The 19,850-nt window shown below is 41.4% G+C and overlaps 1 protein-coding gene across 2 annotated transcripts in view; it reads left to right on the plus strand.

Moving 5' to 3' along the window:
- The window catches only part of ca16b (carbonic anhydrase XVI b), a 112,184-nt gene that overhangs the window by 75,965 nt on the left and 16,369 nt on the right, over positions 1–19,850 (plus strand). For both annotated transcript variants that reach the window (XM_004548741.6, XM_004548742.6), the window contains 9 exons: positions 3,148–3,243; positions 5,862–5,928; positions 8,244–8,401; positions 9,555–9,747; positions 14,389–14,573; positions 17,160–17,268; positions 17,374–17,423; positions 17,537–18,272; positions 19,204–19,342. In XM_004548741.6, the coding sequence (XP_004548798.1) occupies positions 3,148–3,243; positions 5,862–5,928; positions 8,244–8,401; positions 9,555–9,747; positions 14,389–14,573; positions 17,160–17,268; positions 17,374–17,423; positions 17,537–18,272; positions 19,204–19,342 (1,733 nt within the window). The remainder of the gene's footprint in view (positions 1–3,147; positions 3,244–5,861; positions 5,929–8,243; positions 8,402–9,554; positions 9,748–14,388; positions 14,574–17,159; positions 17,269–17,373; positions 17,424–17,536; positions 18,273–19,203; positions 19,343–19,850) is intronic.

Here is a 19,850-nt window from a genome sequence, read left to right on the forward strand (position 1 = left end):
AGATGATCAGAAATAATGCAGTCAGAGCGTGTTTTGCTTAACAATCTCTGATGCAACGTTTCCTTGAGCATATTTTGCTGAATTATCTTCTGGGCCAAGTAAAGCCCCTCAATAGGCCAGAAACAGTCGATAATATTGGCCAGCCGATGTATGCTGAGCCTGAAATCTCAGTGTACTGCACCACTGAGATAACTCAAATAAGCAAAAGATGTTTAAAAGAGGACACACACACACGCACACAACCAATTACAAAAATTGCAAACAAATCCAGATAGTGTTACAAGAACAAAACTGGTGAAAAGAAATATGGATGTGTGTATATTTATATGTGAATTAAGTTTAGAAATAGAGAGCTAGATAGCTAGCTATAGTATAGATTGTACTGTATGTACTTGGTAAGTCTTTTACATTGAAGTGGAGATATATTTGTTCCACTCTTACTCTAGCAAACAATTAGTTCGGATGCTGTCATTTTAAATGTACATCAGTGATGCCTGCACTTACTGACACATATATTGTGTTGTTTTGAATAACTCAAGAGACTAACTACACAACACGCGTTCTTACGAAACAAATTCTGACAGGATAGTGCCGACTCGAATCATTTCCTCCATGGCTGCTGCATTTCGTGAGCATCTTGTTCAGTCTTCTGACTACTCGTATAATAGTAGATTTTTCTACAACGAAGACTACCTTTCAACGCGCATAAACGCCAAGCAACACCACAACAAATGTTACTTTAATGGATGGAGATAAAAAGTTAGCCGCTTGCTTAGCATTGGATTCAGTATTGTCGCTGACAGCAGCTTCTCCCCCTCCTGGCTGGTCCCTTCCCTTCTGCTTCACAGCCGAGATGGGTGAGTTAAAGGGGAAAAGCACACACAGTTATATGGCCATTATGAGTTGCATCATTTCATTTGGGTACCTCTACAGGTCCCTCATGTAGTTGTATTTGTCAGTGTGAATACACTTACGCTCACTATTAGCACTGTGTTAAGCATGGAAATGCGCAATTTGAGACACAGCATTAGTTACATAGACTGGATGAGCTTAGCTTCTCTGGCTGAGAAGCTGCTGGTTGCCAAGGTGCTTAATTTTTATAGATGCTTATGAAAAGTTGCACCCAGTTTCTATGATTTATAACCTCAGTAAACATTTTTCTGTTGACTTTATAGTCTAAATCACTATTTTCAGGTCTTATTGACTAAAATTCAATTTATTTTGTATGTCACGGTCATTATTAGAGTCAAACGGGGTGTGCTGGCTCGCTGACTATTTGTCAGTAACAAGTTATGTGAAACGGCGTCATAGTTGACACTTCCATCTTTTAGATACAGTTCACAGATTTCCATCATGTGCTGTCTTTTACTTTGTCTATAAAGTTCTGTCAGTCATTTGTAATGTGAAATACTAAGTTTAATTTAGTTGTTCAGCAGCACCTACTGTGCAAATTAACACTTTATTGACACTTTATTCGTCTTGAAAATGAAATCTCTAGCACTTTGTAGGTGCCCAAGTAAAATGATAACGTAGATGATCATGTGCGATTTGAGTGCAAGAATGGAGAGATTTATCTGTTAATGACAAAATGCTGCGGTAGCACACTTGTTGTAAAGGAAAGAAGAAATGCATTTGTGATACTGTGAATAACATCTAAGCTCCCTCCGCCAACAAACTTATTTCTTGTAGATTTTGTGTCTTGCCTCAATATTTTGCCGTCTTGGGAAATCACGCCAAACATGACTTTGTTTTTCACCTGTGTGCGCCTAAATGGAACTCGGGATTGCAGAACAGCTTTCAGCACTTGTGTTCACAGTCACTTGGTGGCGAAAAAAAAATGGGTTGCTATAGATGGAGGCTCAGAGTATGTGGACAGCATATCTCTATGCATTACTCATAGCTTAAAGATTGGTCAGACCCCACATCTGCTCCTTTTTCAACGACTTTGAGCGCTATCTGTAAGCGTGGATAAAGCTCACTCTAAAGAGCAGGGATTCTGACAAACCTAAAAACAAAATGTTGTAATTCTGCAATCAAATAATTGAAATTCCTTTACGGTTTTCACTGCGATGGAGAATCCAGTTTTCCAAAGTGTGCTGTTAACAAGAGCAGGTCACATGAGCCAGTCTCTCTGAGTAAATGAAGCCTAAGGGGGTGAGCTTAATTGGGTAAAGTAGTTAATAACATCTGAAGGGTGATGAATGGCCGATGCTCTTTCTTGCTGAGTTCTCAGACAACAAATTAGGTCCATTAAAGGCTGCAGTTAAAGGAACTCTGAAGGAAACTGATTAACTTAAATTATCTGAGTAATTTTGTACCTGGTTAAAGCTGATGGTTAGCATTAATGGATTTATACACTTATTTACTTTGACTTTTTGAATCTGTTGTCAGCACAGCCACGTGTGGTTTGTGGCTTCTCGTAATTTTCCTTTGAAAAGAAAAAAGACGTGCATACCCTTTAATTAAATCAACATCTAGAACCTTTTTCTTATTGCCAATTAACTCGGTTCAGTGACATGAAAGGGTTTTTCAATTTAAAGAGGCTTGAATGTGCAATGATAGACAGCTCCAATTGCTACTTTTAGAATCATTTGCTGATTCTGGTCAGCATTACGGTTATGTCTGCTTTGAAATATGGAAAGAAGAGGGGGTTGTTTTTTTTTTTTTTTTTTTCTTTTTAATTGAAAACCCAAGGCATGGTACATGCTATATATGGTGTATTCTCTGTATGCTGGTTTTCCATTACAACCCACACGCCCAAAGCTTTGTTTTGAAATCCGAAGCGGTGTTTGTGGGTGATTTAAGGTAATTTAAGCAGTGATCAGAAGAATGCCATTCTGTTAGATCTCAGCACAAGGGGGATCACGTTCCTCCAGCTTTTCCACTCTGCTTGTGACTGTCTGTTAGGACAGTCACCCTGAGGAATGGGATGCTGTATTTCTCTAACATCCTCCAGGAGTGGCAGCACACAAAAAGGAATGACACAGATTATGGGAGATTTATAGGAGTGATAAATACACCCTCTTTTATGCCCCTCAAAACAGCTTTTCATCAGCTCCTCAGCAGTGTGTCCAAGTGATTGATGACAGGACTGTTCGCTCTCCTTGTCCACTCCTTAAGCTGTTTATGCTCTGTTTCCCACCCCAGATGCAGATCTACCTTTACAATCCGGATGACTTTGACAGCCTCAGTGCTGCCATTAAGGAAAGACGCATCGTTGCTGCCATGGCCATCTTCTTCGAGGTAAAGTATCAGCAGAGTTGGAGTTTGAGGTGCACAAGAAAATCCAACAATGCACTGCAGCACTTGTCTTTTGGACTGGGCAACCATTTAGGTCCAGACTAAATACCCAATTGATGACCTACCATGAAATTTAATACACATTCAAGTTCCTCTCAGCTGAACTGTGATGGATGGCATCATTGGGGTTTTATGAGCAGATATCAGTAAAAGTTACTGACATTACTATCAGCCTTATGAGTGTGCATCCTTCATAGCACAGCTTAGTTTCCTCATCGGAGGTCTCAGAAGAGTAAAACCTCGTTGTAGTAGCTCTGGGTGTAGTTGCTGGAAATATTGATGGAAAATATCCTTTTTCACTGTTGTATGAAATGACTTACTGCCAGCTGTAAGAGCTCATTTACAAAACCAAGGAGATGAGGGAATAAATGGAATAGATAAAAGGAAGCTGCCTGTAGGAGTCAGGAGGATTAAAACGGGGCATTGGAACTATGGATTTAACATTGGGATTGTTTTTGGTCCAATTTTGAGAAAGGTAATCATATAAATTTTTCAAGTCCGTAAATGATAAATATTTATTAGGAATGATCTTTGGCACCTGCGTTGCGATAGGAAATTTCCTCTCCAGCTGGTTGCTGATTGCATTTCTTGTTCTGTGGCACACAGCAGATTGTTTGCTGAGATACTACAAATTGTCCCCTGAAGATCTGAGCACGTAAGCTCTTAATGGGCAACAATGGTCCTAATTTCTATTAGGTGTGCAAACACCTCCAAGATTTAAGCAGCAGCACTGAGAACTCTGCGGTTTCTATCTCTGTTAGACTAATTTCTATTAGCAACAACTTTACAGTTGGTGGCAGCTGATGTATATCTGCTAACCTTCACCTTAATAGTTTATAGAAAAGATTCTGTTCTTCGACTGAGGTAGGCTGGAATCGGGACACAGGTGTTTGCAATGTAGGTCTGCTCTTAGACAATGATGAACCGCGTGTGCACGAGGACCTAAATGGCTCCGCTGGGTCCTGACAGCCCTATTGCTTACTGCAATTAGCACCACCATACACAATTTGTTGGAAAAACAGTTTACAGTGTGAAGGTTTTTAAGCGGGCATGCACACACTGGCTCAGATTTACTATTTCTAATCAATGAAAAGTATTCTTCCTCTGCTCCCCAAAGGCCTATTAATGGCCTCTAAGGTGTGCATATTATCCACATTCAGCATTCAGCTCCAAACAATTACTCTCCTCTGACTGACCTGAATTAATGTTGAGCAAGGTATTATTGGTCCCCGCATCCCAACACTGTTTTTGTCCAGTCTTGTCTCTTAAGTGGGACGCTGGGAATATTTAAAAGCGTTGGACTGAGCAATATTGCTCACCTTTTGTCATTTCAAACAATGAACTGCCAGCCCAACAGATAAAGAAGGCATCATCACCAGTCCTCTGGAGACGGCACAGGAGGAGGACGGCTGTGGTCATTAAAACATTTTAAATCATCTGGAAAAAAAGAAATTCAGATGTGGATTTTTCAAAAATCGGAAAAAGTTTCAGAAAGTGTCTCCCTGAATGTTGCTCAGTGAACATCACAATGTTCATCTCTAGTTTTCTTTTTCCCATTTTCCCCCTTTTGTGTGTGATCTACATTCTAGGTCACAGGCCACACATGGATACTACCCGTAGATCTGCAAAGACCAGAAAATGTGCATTTGTTTGGAAAAATATTTGGCATTTAGGAAAATGGATGAGACAGCTCTCTCAGACAGAATTTATCAGTATACTCTGCGGCTCGACTGTAAAAGCACCGAGTCCTCGGCAAACCTGTGCCTCAGCAGACAGATATTGAGTTATTTTTGCCACCATTTCGTTCTATTGAGTTTCGTAGCATTAGGAAACACACTCGTGAGCTCATTCTCCCTACCTTCATCTGTAAAATGTACACTATTAAAAATGATTTTCATGCATCTACATCATAATGAAAATCCTATCAGATGAGCAAAGACATTTGATATGAAGTCACTCTATCAGACCTGTGCTGTGAATAGTTTTTAATTAGAAAAGTTCAATCCAAAGAACCTTAGTAACAGACGTATGAAACTTTGTTGAAAGCATGTTTTGTAGCTGAGATTTAATTTAGTTTGCTTTAAATCACGTTTGCAGCAGATGTGACTGTCTTTTAAAGTAGTGCAGGTTTTACTGTACATACAGTATCACAGCTAAAAAGGCGAACGCAGTCTTTGAAATGATCAGATATGTTTAGTGTCTTTTATAACAATCAAAGCATCAAAAGCAGGTTAACATACTAAAGGCAGAGCAGGAATTGGAGACGTAGTTTATGGTTATGTTGGCGAGTGGGTACTGCACATAAACATCAAGGTTATTTTGTAACACATTTTTAAAACTGTGTGATGATAGGTTCAGATTTTTGGTGGTTATTTTCCAAGTAAACCAGAACAATCAAACCCCGAAACAAAAACCATTACAAGAAGCAGAATGGAAAAAGATGGCTTCTGGTGCTGCAGTTTAGTCCGCTGATGTCGATTGTCTTTTGGTATTTTATTTGGATTATTATAGAAGTCTGTTAATCCCTTTTCTAATCCTTTGTCTCTGGATGTTTCCTGCAGCTGGGGCAAAAAGACAACCCAGCTGTGGACCCCATCATCCAGGGATTGAAGGGAGTCGTGCATCATGGTAAGTAACGGGCACGTAACCCCTGACACACTCTACTTTCCGTAGAAGAATAGTTTTCATGCCGTTGAGTGCTCGTCATTCTTTGTTGAGCTGCGATGCTTTTATTTGTTTATTTCATATAGTTTTAACTTTAATTCCATAATCTCTCAATCTCGCAAAAAAACATTACATTTGGGGAAATAAAGTTCTAATGGGATCTTCGAAAAGCAATTGACCCTTACAAAATCCCTCTGATGTTTTCGTAATAGATGTTTTGATTTATCCGCAGAGGTAAAATCCTTTTGCCATTGCAGACATGGTGCCGTTCCTCCTCCTCCAGGAACAAAATGTCAACGCTCTTGCATTCAGCTGCTTAAGCACTATTATTTTAAAAATTCCAAATGAGTCTAAACACAAGCTATGAGCAGAGTTTAACTTCAAAAGGAGATAAAATTTGTAAGATCCCGCCTCTGCCGTGCTACTGTGGTTCCACAGTAGGAGACCTCCAAGGAGCTTCACTCACAGAGAAAGAACTATTAATTACATCTCAGCCTTAATTAGACAACCCTTTGTTTTAGTCAGGCTCAAATGTAAATCTATGAGCTCTCATGGACTGCAGCTCCTGCATAGGCTTATATTCATATTTAAGCTATTAATGTCTTGTGTTTTGTGCTATGGCACAATTCTTCATGGCATATTGTTTTAAATTACTGCTGCTGGGCCGGCGTCACGGGATTCATGGCTTATGCAGTCTATAAGCATATGTTTTATCACGAGTGTGTAATCCTTTACTACAGATGAGGGCACAACAGCTCTGTTTACACGGACACGTTTGACTTGTTTTACAGCCTGCAGCTGACGGTCTTTTTGTGACCATAATCGTAAACAGACAAGGACATGTAAGAGTATGAGGATATATAGAAGCGCAGCATAATTGCTCTTCACTCACGCTGGATTTGAAAGACCAGCGCTGGGCTTCACTGAATCGATTCTAATTATAATTCAACAACCTCAACTTTCTGGAGATAGGCGTTTCGATGTTTTGCATTGTGGGCTAGCGAGGTTATGACATTTGGCATTCACGTTGGAGGGGAAAAAAATATTAGCGGTTTTCTTTTTGCTAAAGATAAATGTATAAGGGTAAAAATTTGACCATAGCAAACCACTGGAGGCTACAGGAACACATGGAATTTGGCCTCAGAACCAGGAAAGGGGTCACTTTGTTTTGGCAAATTTTAAATAACTATATTCTGATTAGCCTTAAACCAGGATAACGTGTGTGCGTGTGGTTATTTTCCAAAGATGTAGTTAAGCTCCCTTTTTCTTTTGTTATATAACCTCGATAAAGACAGATTATCAAACATGTTGCATATACTTGATTATTTTGAGTCTCCAAGTGCCTGGACTGCACAGATGTCCGTGCTTGCACCACATTATTTCATTTCCTGACTGAAAGAGAGCCTGGTGTGGGTGTGGTGGTTTTTGGCCTGTCTTCCTCCGTGCCTTCTCCCCTGTTAGGATGCTTGGTTTTTCAACTAGCTCGTTATCCCGCAGTCATCCATCCATCAACATCTCGGTGGCCCATGAGCGATAGGGCACGTACACTGTCTGAAGACGGAGAGAGGAAAGGCTGTGCGCGCTGAATTTCAGTCGGGGTAGAGATGAGGCATCAGGGGCGAAGCTTCCCGTACCTCACCAGCCTGAATATAAACCACACCCTAAACCCATGAGCTACGAGAGATTATATCTGAATTAAGTTTGGCTTTATGTTGATATTTGTCATCATAATTCAAGGAGGAAAAAAAACAATCAAACCGACTTGCATAATCCACTTTACATAATCGCAGGACATATAGGAATTTTCCTCTAAAAGATGCTTCTGCTTTTTTTTTTTTGTTGTTGTTGAGTGTTTGTTTTTCTGCACAGCTTTACCTGATTCTGATCAGAGGACTGAAGAGATCCAGCAATCATTATGATCTGTCGTAATTCCAATGGCCCATGCCACAGTTGCTGCACAGAGCAGAGCACGCTACCACCCAGCCACAGATCAGCTGTCAGAGCTGGCCATTTTATCACACTCCTCTCCCTTTGCTCTTCTCTCAGTCCATCTGAGTACAGAGATCTGGCCAGAGTGATAACAAGTGGTGAGGCCTTTAACTACTGCCATTCCACTCGTGGAGGTTTCAGGAAAGCAGTAATTATGCCACACCGGGAATGAAATGAAACAACCTTGTTAATGTTGGTGTAATTGTAACTTGACACATTAAGGGTTTTAGTGCGCCGAGCGATATGCTTTACAGCGCTGTGTATTGACAGGTTTTGATCTCTTTACACAGAAAAGGAGACCTACCTCAGGTCGTTCGTCTTGAGGGATCTGCTGCCATCGTCGGTGGACAGTTATTACAGATACACCGGCTCTCTGACCACTCCGCCCTGCAGCAAGGTAGTGGAGTGGATCATCTTCTCCAGGCCTGTGTATCTGTCCCACTCACAGGTGCGTCAAGTTCACATACGCGCACGCACACACACACACTTGTCCATACAGCTCTATTCTCCACGCACAGTCAGATCCCATTTGCGCACAGTCAGTGGATCGCTTGCTGTCCCACGGTGTCAGTGCACAAGCAATTTTTCCCCTCATCTGCCTCCCCTCCTTATTCCCTTTTCCTTCGTTCCTCTCCAACTCCTCTGCATATGAAACCATCACTGCCTATATAGTGGATGATTAAGCAGGAAGGGAGAGCCAATTACTGGCATTTGAATGATAGTAAGTGTGAGATAGCACCTATGCATATATTGTGCTGTTAGTGTGAGACATTGACTAAAGACTCCTAAATGGAATACTGCTCTGTGTGGAAGCTGGCTATCATATTATTAAAGTTGTTCAGGTTCATCAATTTAAATTCTCATTTACCTGAAGTAAAGGTTTGACACGTGTAATGAAAAAAAAATGCCTTTAAACTATTCATTTATGTGCTTTACAGCATCTTGCCTCCCATGGTTTTTGCTGTTTTGATTTGAGAGATAATATATGCCAAGCCATGCCCAGTGCTTTCTGCTGATCCCATACACAGTCCTTTGCTGCATCTTTTATACAAACAATTCTTAGGTTACCCAGCTGCATATCCTCTAGAGAATTCTGTGCTGTAGAAATTTGCAAGGCTCAGTGGAATTTCCATCATCTTGCAAGAGGACAAATCTTTTGTTCAGAAATGACTTCTCCTGCAAGAATATTGACCCACCTTTACAATGTTTGTGACGCTCACAGATAGTCTTTTATGAACCTGTAATTCATTTCTCCAAGCACGCATAGGACACATTGATTCCACAGTATCTGTAATGTGTAGTCATTACAGCACACTGCAGGAGATCATTCATGGCAATCAATGGCCACAAATTTGCCCCATTGAGAAGTTACAGCCCAGCATGCAGCCCAGGGTGATGATTGAAGTCTGTGCCTACTGGTGCCTGTGGTGTGAATGTTACTTGCAAATGCTGTACTCCAGTTGTGAAGAGTCAGCTACTGGCATGCAGCTCCAAATGCAGTTCTGCATGATATATTGAAAGCACGTGGACAGACGCGTATACATATGCACAATAGCACTTGAATTTGCCTCAATAGCTATTCTTTGTTTCTTTCTATCCAGCTGGAGGCTTTCTACTCCATCTTTACAACAGAGCAACAGGACCACGTCAAGTCTGTCGAGTACCTGAGGAACAACTTCAGGCCCCTGCAGGACCTGGGCAATCGCAAAGTTTTTAAGTCGGCTGTAGAAAATGCATGGCAGAGGGATTTGACCGAGATCCTGGGAAGCCCTCATAGCACCGAGGCTTCAAAAGGTAAGCTTTGTTTTCTCTATGATTTTTAGATTTTTCTCAGCTGCAGCACTACTATAAAAGGATTTGCTTAATCCACGGAGCTCCCATAATTACAATTATTACTTACTTTTTCAGCGGGGAATAGTTGCTTGAATTGGTAGCTAATATTGCAGCGTGGATTAATGTTGTAAATGCACACTGTGCAGAATAGTGTTGACATTAAGCCAATGTTGCATGGACCAAGATCTGTGATAGAAACAGTCTTACAAGTCATACAAGTAAAAAACTGAAAAGCAGGAAAATGCTTAGAAAGGGCAAACTAAATATAAGTACTTCTATCAGGGTTTTAAATATGATGATGGGATTTTATGCTTTTTTTTTTTTTTTAAATGGGAGATGAGTGTTTAAACTATCTCGGTGGGTTAATTTCAATCACAGTCTACCTAAATATATACTGGCAAGATAAGTGGGCATTAATCTAAACCTGTTCATTTTATACTCGATTGGCTCAGTAAATGTTAACATGCTAATGAAAAACACTTAATTTTCAGATTTTTAAGAACTGAGTCCGTTCACTATGCAATATGGGCCCTAATTTATTTGTGTGTGTGTGTGTGTGTGTGTGTGTGTGTGTGTGTGTGTGTGTGTGTGTGTGTGTGTGTGTACACACACATTGGAAACCAAGTCACAAACTACCCAGCTACATAATGATTTCGACTTAAAGTCTAACAATCCTGTGTGCCTGGGCGTGTGTGAAACTGTCTATACTGATCGATATTATTAAATGAAATGTGCAAAGAGGGCAGCAGATAGCTCAGTAGGTAGAGTGGTTGCCCCATGATCGGAAGGTCGGGGGTTCGATTCCCCTTAACAGCTACCCTGAGGTACCCCTGAGCAAGGTACCGTCCCTACACACTGCTCCCCGGGCACCCAATGGCTGCCCACTGCTTCACTGAGTGAATGGGTTAAATGCAGAGAGCAATTTCCCCACGGGGCTCAATAAAGTACAATAATGTACACACTTTCTTCTTCTTCTTCTTCTTCAGACTCGGTGCATACATGTAAATAAAATAATATGAATAAAGTGCTTTATTTAAATTAGTTTATGCATAGTTTGGATTTTGTTCCTAGATTCTAACGGATAAAAGAGTTTGTTAGCTGGCAAGTGTTGATTTTTGCCAACTGAAATTATAGAGGCAGATTTTATTTGCTGTATCTAACTAGCTAATCAGGCTAACATTAGCATCGTTAGAATTTAGAGAACATGAATCCTGGGAGATCAGGAACTAATCAGAGGGAAAAAAATATTTTTCAGCTGCTATTTTATGCACAAGGTGTTGCCATAGCGCGCGGCGCCGCATGTCTGATTTGGCATATGCCGGATGCGCTTCCTTACACAACCCCCAAAAGGATTTGTCTCTTCTCTCGGGATCAAACTGGTGATCTTTTGTTTGTTAGTCAAATATCTAAACCGCTACACTATGAAGCCATAGGGAACCAATCATAGATCTCGGCTAAAATCAGTCTCTCAGTAAAGGGACAATTTTATTGTGGTTTTTTTTGGGTTTTTTTCTCGTATTTTGTTAGATAAAAGTCGAACAGAGGAGAAATCAGTAGTTTAATGTAATAATTCCAATTTCAGGAGCTTTTTGGGTAAAACTTGGCACATTTGATTCTCTCACTGATACAACTGATTCTTCAAAGCACATATTAATACCAGGCACGGACCTCATGCAGTGCTTGATCAGAGTATCTTTGTTTGTCTTTCTCTTTTATGTGTGCATCTTGCCGTGCTGGCTTTAACCGAACAGTACAGGAACTATGGAGACTAATGAGAAAGGCTGCTGCTCCTTAAAGTGGTGTTGTTGGTGTCTGGCAGGGAGAATTGATTGGGAATGCTTGTGATGAAGTTGGAGCACTCTAACGGGGCCGATCAGCAATCATCATTAATATGTGGTACAGCTAAAATAGACCCATACAAATTAAGTTGTGAAATTGCTTTTGTGGCATTATGTCAGTAGGCAGAATGAATGGGAACCAGTGTCTTTTAATTTTTTGTTTACCCCTCCCTCGTCTTTTTATTTATTTATTTATTTTCTGTTTTGCAAAATCGAATCTGCATTTTTATCAAAGAATATTTTTGTGCAAGAATGTATAGGCGAATGGAGGTTTAAACACTGTCAATCTCATCTGCAAGGATGACATCTGTCAAGGTTGTGCAACGGGGCCTGTTTGTCCGCGCACAATAAATGATGGCTTTGCTTGTAAATGGCGTATGAGAGCCAGGGCCGCGCCTTCACTGAATGCTCCATCGCTGTGGCTTTTATGGCAATGGAATTTGTTTGGCCATTACAAATGCAGAGCTAACCTTTCAGATGCAAAATAGAGATTGCAGATTAGTTTGTGGTGGTGCACTGTCATTGTTTGTCCAGTAATAATGCCAAGATATATAGGGCACTATTTATTTTATCTTTGGTGTGTCTTTGCATGTGTAAAAAAAACAACAAAAAAAACCCCCCAGCTCTGCCAAAGCCATACCCTCCATTTAAAATTTAATTAATTGATACAATGGTGATAATGCTTTTTATATGTCTTATCAGATTGCTGTGTTCATTATATTCTCAGGTTAGGGAACTGATAATATGTTTCGAAACTGTAGAAAATGACAGCGACAGTTTCCAAGAACCCGCAATGATGCTTTAAACTTTCTTGTGTTGTCACTTACAGCACAGAACTGAAAAGTAATGAATGTATAAAGATATAAAGTGGAGAAAGGCTGCCATGTCCTTGTTCCGGAACAATTATAACCGAAGAATGTTTGGCATTTTACTCCTACAGTAGGCAGTTACTCGATTTTCACCCAGTCAGCCTTTCATTTTAATTAAAGGAGCATTGGTCTTAAAAAAAATCAGTAGGTGTTAAGATTATGGTTAAAGCTATAGACAGTGAGCATCACCGTTAAATGATTATTGTAGTTACTGCGTTGGTTTTTGGTGGTTGAGATGACTCGCATTACTCAGCTCGCCTGCAGAGTTCACAATGAATAGTTTTGTCCCCCCCTCATTGTGTTTAGAGTAAAATCCTTGTCTCCTCGATCATTCAATGCTGCAAACAGCTTCTTTTAAAAAAATACTGTAAAGGCTTTAGAAGTGAGACGCTTTGGAACTGCTGTTTGTTGACAACCGTCGATTCATCACCGCTCGGTAGACAGTGCCGGGAGAAAGATTCATGCTCTGTGCTGAGTGGTGTTGTAGACCGAGGTGGAACCTCTATGAAACACGAATTTTGAAGGTTACAGCGTTTAAAAGAATTCCTCCACTTTTAAAACAGTATGTACATTTTATTGTCAGCTTAAGGTTTTGTTTCCACTCGATCCTGCTCTGCGCCGGTTTTTACCAAGTGCAACTTTCACAAAACGAACACGTGCACATCTAAGTTTGAAGTCAGTGCCTGGGTCGCAGCGTTTGCTCATAACTTGACTACATTTAAGAAAAGGTTGCTCAGATGACACATTTTTAGGAGAAGAATCTTTTTTTCTTTTTTTTTTTTAAGTTTTCTTTGCAATATGCAGAACGGGAGAAGCTGAGATGGTTACTAATACGTGCGTGCTGATTGTTAAAAGGATGATGATTGCCATGACAGAAGTGATGCAGGCAGTAAAACCGCAGTGACATCTTCAGCTGCTATTAAATTATCATTGTTGAGGTTGACAACACACATCCGACAGGTTTATAATACATTTCGCACCTGTCACATCTAATCAACACCCCGAGATTTTCTTCCTTTTGTTTTTTCCCCCGTGTTCTCTTGACTGATTTCTTTCCACCCTGTCTCCCTTTTCTCCCTTTCACATATCGTGGTGCATAATTTGTGTCATAGCTTCAGTGTGCAAATGGAGAAAACTGTGGTGACAATTTCAATTTGGCAGAAACTCTGAGAGCACATAATCATTTGACACTATTTCCTGACTGCTGTTGCCCTGATCTGCTGAGAAGCATGTCCAGATTGTCCCTTACCCATACTGATGGAGCCCTGTGTAAATATCCTTGCTGCAGCCTGCACTGCCACCTTGAGGACGATTTACAGATTATCTTTTGTCTCCTTTGTGCGTAGTGTTTAATCTGACAAATTGGGTATGGGCATGTTGCTGCTAGATAATCTGTACCACATGCCCGCCACGCGGCGCTTGGTTCTTTTATATTTTGCCTGTGCTTTTTTTTTTTTCCCCCTTCTTCTTTTTTTTGGCATGAAAAAGGCACAACGCGTCCAGATTGACAATCTGCACACGCCGGAGGTTGTGCGTGACCCAACTGAAGCCTTCAGGAGTATTTTTGTTATTTAGTTACTTTAGCTTTGTGCACTTCTGGGTGTTTCTCAAGTGGAAATGGCTTTGAGTCAAAGCAAGCGGGATTTTGTAATAAGCCCGTTAAAAGGCAACCTTCATTCTACCCACACATGTCGACAGACAAAAACACATGTGGTCAAGCAGTCATCCCAATCACAGTCTTCCATCTTCACCGAGCTGTATTCAGTCAGTGAAAAAGTGACACCACTGTTTACTTCCTTGTCAATCTTTTTTTCGTCCCCCTCCTCCCCTTTTCTTTCTTTTCATGCTGCCTTGTTCTCATATCCTTCTTTTTTTCCCCTCTCTGGTCTTTTTAGTGTGCAGCAGTGCCCCAGTGAGCATGAAGATCCAGCCACTAAACCAGACGGCATTGATGGTGAGCTGGGAACGCCCTCTGACAGTCTACCACCCACCTATCACCAGTTACATGGTCTCCTACAGCTGGGTGAAACGTGATGTCGCTGATGAAAAGACCTTCACCAAGACCGGGGATCAGAGCATGGTGAGTGTGGCTGTTTAAAAGCTTTTATTTATTTATTTTACAATAAATGTTGCATAAACAGCTCCGATTGGTGTGCAGAGCCTCAGATGTATCTGTCAGGATCAGAGGTTGGCCAGATCAGTGACGGTGTGTATTGGAGGTGACAGGTTATGATGAACTCTGCATGTGGCTGTTGGCTGATATGAGGGCCCAGACACTCTGCTGTCACTCACCTGTCTAAGAATAGAAGCACAGGCCCGTCACAAACTTTGACGTGTCACACTGAGATACTGTATATATAATGTGTTCAAAATTGCAGCTGTGGCCTTTATCCAGGTGTAGCATTTACCCCTCTGTTTATTTGCATTTAGGTTTGAATCAGCCTCAGAAGTAGGCACCTCTATTACAGGGTGAACAAAAAAAAAAACGCATACAGACCGAGGCGGCGTAAACAAAATAATATATTCGCTTTTATTTTCCCAATTTAAAAAGCAATCATTTAAAAAAATCTTCAGTTTTCAGGCAGTACGAGCGGCTCTTTCAACAGAAACTTCTGTTAGTAACATGCAGAGCAAATGTACCCTTTTAGATCTTTGCTCCACTGATCATATAATTCATCTCGCTGCCTTAAACAGTGAGTTAGCACACTTCGGTTCTTACTGTAGCTTTTCAGCAGAATATTCAGTGGTGTCCACAGATATATCCTCCCTCTGCAGGAGGTTGCACCTACAGGGCTGTTCTTTTTCACTCTATATATTCTTCTCTCTGGTCACATATTTTAGCATTTGTGGAAATCCAACACCCAGCTGTGCATCTCTTTAAAGCCCACTGACCCCCAGCTGTTTTTATAGTCTGCATGACTGGCTTTTTGATATAAACAGTGCAGAGGAGAAAAATCTCATCTCACCAGTTCAGAGACCTGGGATCAGTTCCCTGGTGGCAATGCTACCTCCAGCTTGGCGCATTCCAATAAACACAGTTGTCATGGGCTGGAAGCTCGTGAGGGATCTTGTAATGTTGCTGCACTAGCGACTCCTATTTGGTGTGGGTAACTGCACAGAAGGGGTGAGATCTGAGAGCAAGAGCTGGCTAATCCTTTAAGGTAATAACCCCCTTCACTCAAGCGTGTTTGCCTCACTTTGATGTTTAACCTTCACTGTGCAGAAGGATCCAATTGCAGAGTCTGGCACTGAAATTTTTTTAAACAATCGTTCTACAGGATGATTTCATGACATTATGAAGCAAATTTTGCAGCGTGGAACTTGCACGAGTTCGATGCCTCCGGTGCGCGCACACACTCTGTGAATAAGGAGACGCGTTGTGTTCAGCAGTTACACAATGAACAATGATTTGCATATTCATAGATTCTGGGAGAAAGGAGGAGGAGATGTAATTTTAAGAATTTTAAACCAGGTAATTGAACTACTTTGTGAGGGTAAAAACACTTCAGACACAAATTATTATTCCGCGCAGCTTATCTTTAATACTGTGTTTCCTAAAACATGCCTGGAGGAGAACTTGAGCTTCGAATGTAGCTACTGAAGCTTAGAAAATGATGGACAAGTGAGCTGAAATCAATATGCAACCAGGCTTCTGGCAGTCAAGAACTCCTCCACAAAATAAACTGTTATTCTCATCAGAAAACATACCATAAGTTAATATTATTCCCTTTGTTGAATTATTGCCGCTCATTGTGGACAGAAGTTCACATCTCACTTGCAGCAACAATATTTATACCTGATGTTACCCATAGCTTTCTCTCATTATTTGTGAATTTTGGCATCTCTTTTTAGCTCTCTGTTAATGATTACTGCACCCTGATGTTCTTCTTATATCTCTACAGTCTTCATTTTCTGTACTCTGTGGCCACAAAAGAGCAGCGCGTTCTCCATAAAGGCTGCTGCACTGTGAAAATGCTTACTTAGATATCAAGTGTCATCTAAACTTTGTTACGGAAGATGTATTACCCATGATGTGACTGGTGAACCATGTTGGGCTCGTGAGGCTAAGTGACTATTTTGCGTGGAATGCATTAATGTAATAACATGATTTATTTGTCGTGGTGAAGTGGGAGACCTGTAAATTTGCATTGTGCTTTGATTTCAAATGGCTGACTGAGAGAGTGATTATAGTGTCCGTGTGGTGCTCTGTCCGTGCAGTTACACTCCATTAATACAGTCGATCAGCCTCTTTTTCTCACATTATTCTGTCCACTTCTCCCTCTCTGCACTAAAGTCCTTATTTTGCTCACTTCATTTCCATTTCAATTTTCAGTTTCTATCTCTGGACACCTTTATCTGAATTATTTTGGAGAAATACTGGCTCTGCAACACCAGAGGCAATCACCCACCTATTCTGAGGGCACTTTGAATACAAGTTAAGCCATCTGCAACCTGCAAAAACACAATTAAATTAAACAGAAAATAACCTTTCTAAACAGCTTGGAAGTTGTGGGCCACAGACTATTGGCCAAGCAGTAGTTTAAAATGGAAAGCGTTCATTGGAGGCTATTTGAATTATTAGCATCTGCCTTTTCAAATGTGTTCATCTATTACGATGCAATTTCAGTTAGAATTGACAGTATTTTATGTGTGTTTTCTCTTACAGAAAGCAGTCATCACTAACGTTTCTCCTGACATCCTGTACCTGTTCAGAGTGCAGGCAGTGTGTCAACATGATCTGCGCAGTGATTTTAGCCAAACACTGTTGTTCAGAGGTATGTGGTCACAGCAGGTGTACTCTAAGGCCTTTGTTCCGTCTTCAAATGCACTAATAGATGGATATATAAATATTTTATGTCCCTCCCTCTTTTGTTTCACAGCTAATACGACAAGAATTTTTGAAGGATCTCGAATTGTGAAGACTGGGATGGTTAGTTGACCAGAAGATGGCAGTGCACATTTCTTTTTGCATCTCAGTGACGTTCATGTCATATTCTGTTGGGTAACCATTTCTCCCCCCCCCTCTCTGCCCATCTCCCTCAGCCCACAGTTTCTCCTGCGTCCTCAGCAGACATGGCTCCAATCAGTTCTGGTTCCTCCACGTGGACGTCCTCTGGTATCCACTTCTCCATTGTCTCCATGGCAACAGGGATGGGCCCCTCTTCTAGTGGCAGCCAGGCCACGGTGGCATCGGTAGTGACGAGCACCTTGCTGGCAGGCTTGGGTGTCGGCGGAGGGGTCATCTCCTCCATGCCCAGCTCTGTTTGGCCCACGCAGGCGCCTCAAGCCACTCAGAACCCCACTCGTCCATCCACCGCGCCCACAAAGTCCAACAACGAGCAGACGCCACCTCAGGGCTCCGAGACAGACAACGCGTCTGAGGAGAATAATGCTCCGCACGAGGGTGAAGAGGAGGGGGAGGAAGGCGAGAAAGATGGGGAGAAGGAGGAGGAGGAAGAGCAGCAGAAGAAGAAGAAGGAAAAGACTGGAACTGACAATGGGGAGAAACAAGCAAACAGCACTCTGGCCAAAAAACCTTTAATCCCCACCCCCGCATCCACAGCCAAAGAGAAAGGAGAAGGGAAACCTACAGTTAAAGGCACCACAGGACCTCCGAGCACTGGTGAAGACGTGGAGAGCAACCCTACAGGTGTAAACCCAGTGTCCACTCAGGAGCCGCGTAATAGCAGCGTAAAGACGCAAATTCCCAAGAATTTACCTACAAAGATCCCCACTGAAAATGAAAATGCAAACAGCTGGCCTTTCTCTGTCCACACTGGTGAGCAGGACATTTCGATTCCTGTGTTGTTGTTTTTTATTTCTTTTTTTTCCCCTCCTCATACTGAAAAATCTTTTGAACTCTTGTTAAGCCTTTTTTCCCTTGTTGTCGGCTGTTGTGCCAGGCAAGACTTCTTTCCAAAGCACAGTTCTGTAAACACCACCAGCACTTACAGAGACCAGTTTAGCAGAACAAATAACTTGATATAAGACGCTAACTACACTGGTTACCATCTCGGTCAAAGACGGAGCCCCAGGCATTTGTGTCACTACAACACAGAGACCTGAAGGAAGAAGTAGGCTGTCTGCCAGAGGGACTGCGCCTCAAGGAATTCCTTTAAGCATGTTTTAAAAGAGTTTGTTTCGAGGGAGAGCATTTATGAAGATGTCTTTGCCTCTTTTTTTTGTCTTATTTCCCCCTCAACAAACCATGAAAATACTAGAAGTGGCACTGAAAAATGTTAAAAGGCAGTTGCCGTTAGTGATTATCAATAACAATATAAACAAACAACACTGTGGTTTTCTTTTGAATCTGATCAACCAACCCAATCACATTGTTTTAATCATCTAATTAGAGTTCATCTTGAGCTCTTGTAAAATGTGTTTGTTCTCTCCTTGATTTGTGTTTGTGTTTGTTTTTGTTTTTTTCCACAATGACTTCTGTCTAGGCTTTTAATTTTAGGAAACAATTTATTTCGTGAACATTATAGAATTAATGGAGAAAAGCCTAGCATAGTGTCCCAGCGTTTAACTGAAGAGAAGACGCAAAGACTAACCCTACTCTGTTCCAAGATTTCCATTTTATCTGCGAACAAAACATCAGAATAGCCTTTAAATATATTCACGGAGGCACTTTATAAGAGCACAGATGAAACTGTATAAGTCGGTATGACATATTTAGACATTTAACATGTGTTTGTTTTGTCTTTCAGACAGAACCACCATGTCCAATGGGATGCCGCCACCTCACCCGGGGATGGGCAGGATGGTGTGGATTGTCCCCTTGGTGGTGGTGTCTGCTCTCACTCTGCTGTGCCTCATCATGCTGCTAATTGTGATGGTCTACTGGAGGTGAGAGAGAGTTCACAACCTCATTCCCGGGGCTCCATCTTAGTTTGTTAGAACAGTAAATTGCTATGATGAAGTGCTGTAGCCTTTTATTGAAAATAAAAAGCCTTATCTTTACTGGGTGTGGGGATGATGATGTCTCTGATTCCTCCTTTAGAGGTATAAAAATACAGCTGCCCCTCACTCACACTGGACCTCTTGAATGCATTTTTTTTCTCTGTTCATGTTTTCTACTAAGTAAACCACCTGCGTTTAAGTGTCCTCAGCATGGTTTGGGCTTAGCAAGGGTACTAATGCTGCTTTCTTCCCTTTGCTTTGTACATTTTGCCCATCACCCACTTGGGTGAGGGGCAGGAGACCTGAAGGCCCCGCAATGCCAGCATGGGTCCCAGCTGTGTCTTCATCTGCTGGGCTAATTTCCAGCCATGCTATTGGAGCCCGAGTAATTACACAGGCCAGGCCACAAGCACATGTCGGCTGGTTAATGAGTAACAAATGGCACTGTAGGCTA

Source organism: Maylandia zebra, linkage group LG5, assembly GCF_041146795.1.
Source record: "Maylandia zebra isolate NMK-2024a linkage group LG5, Mzebra_GT3a, whole genome shotgun sequence".
NCBI lineage: Eukaryota > Metazoa > Chordata > Actinopteri > Cichliformes > Cichlidae > Maylandia > Maylandia zebra.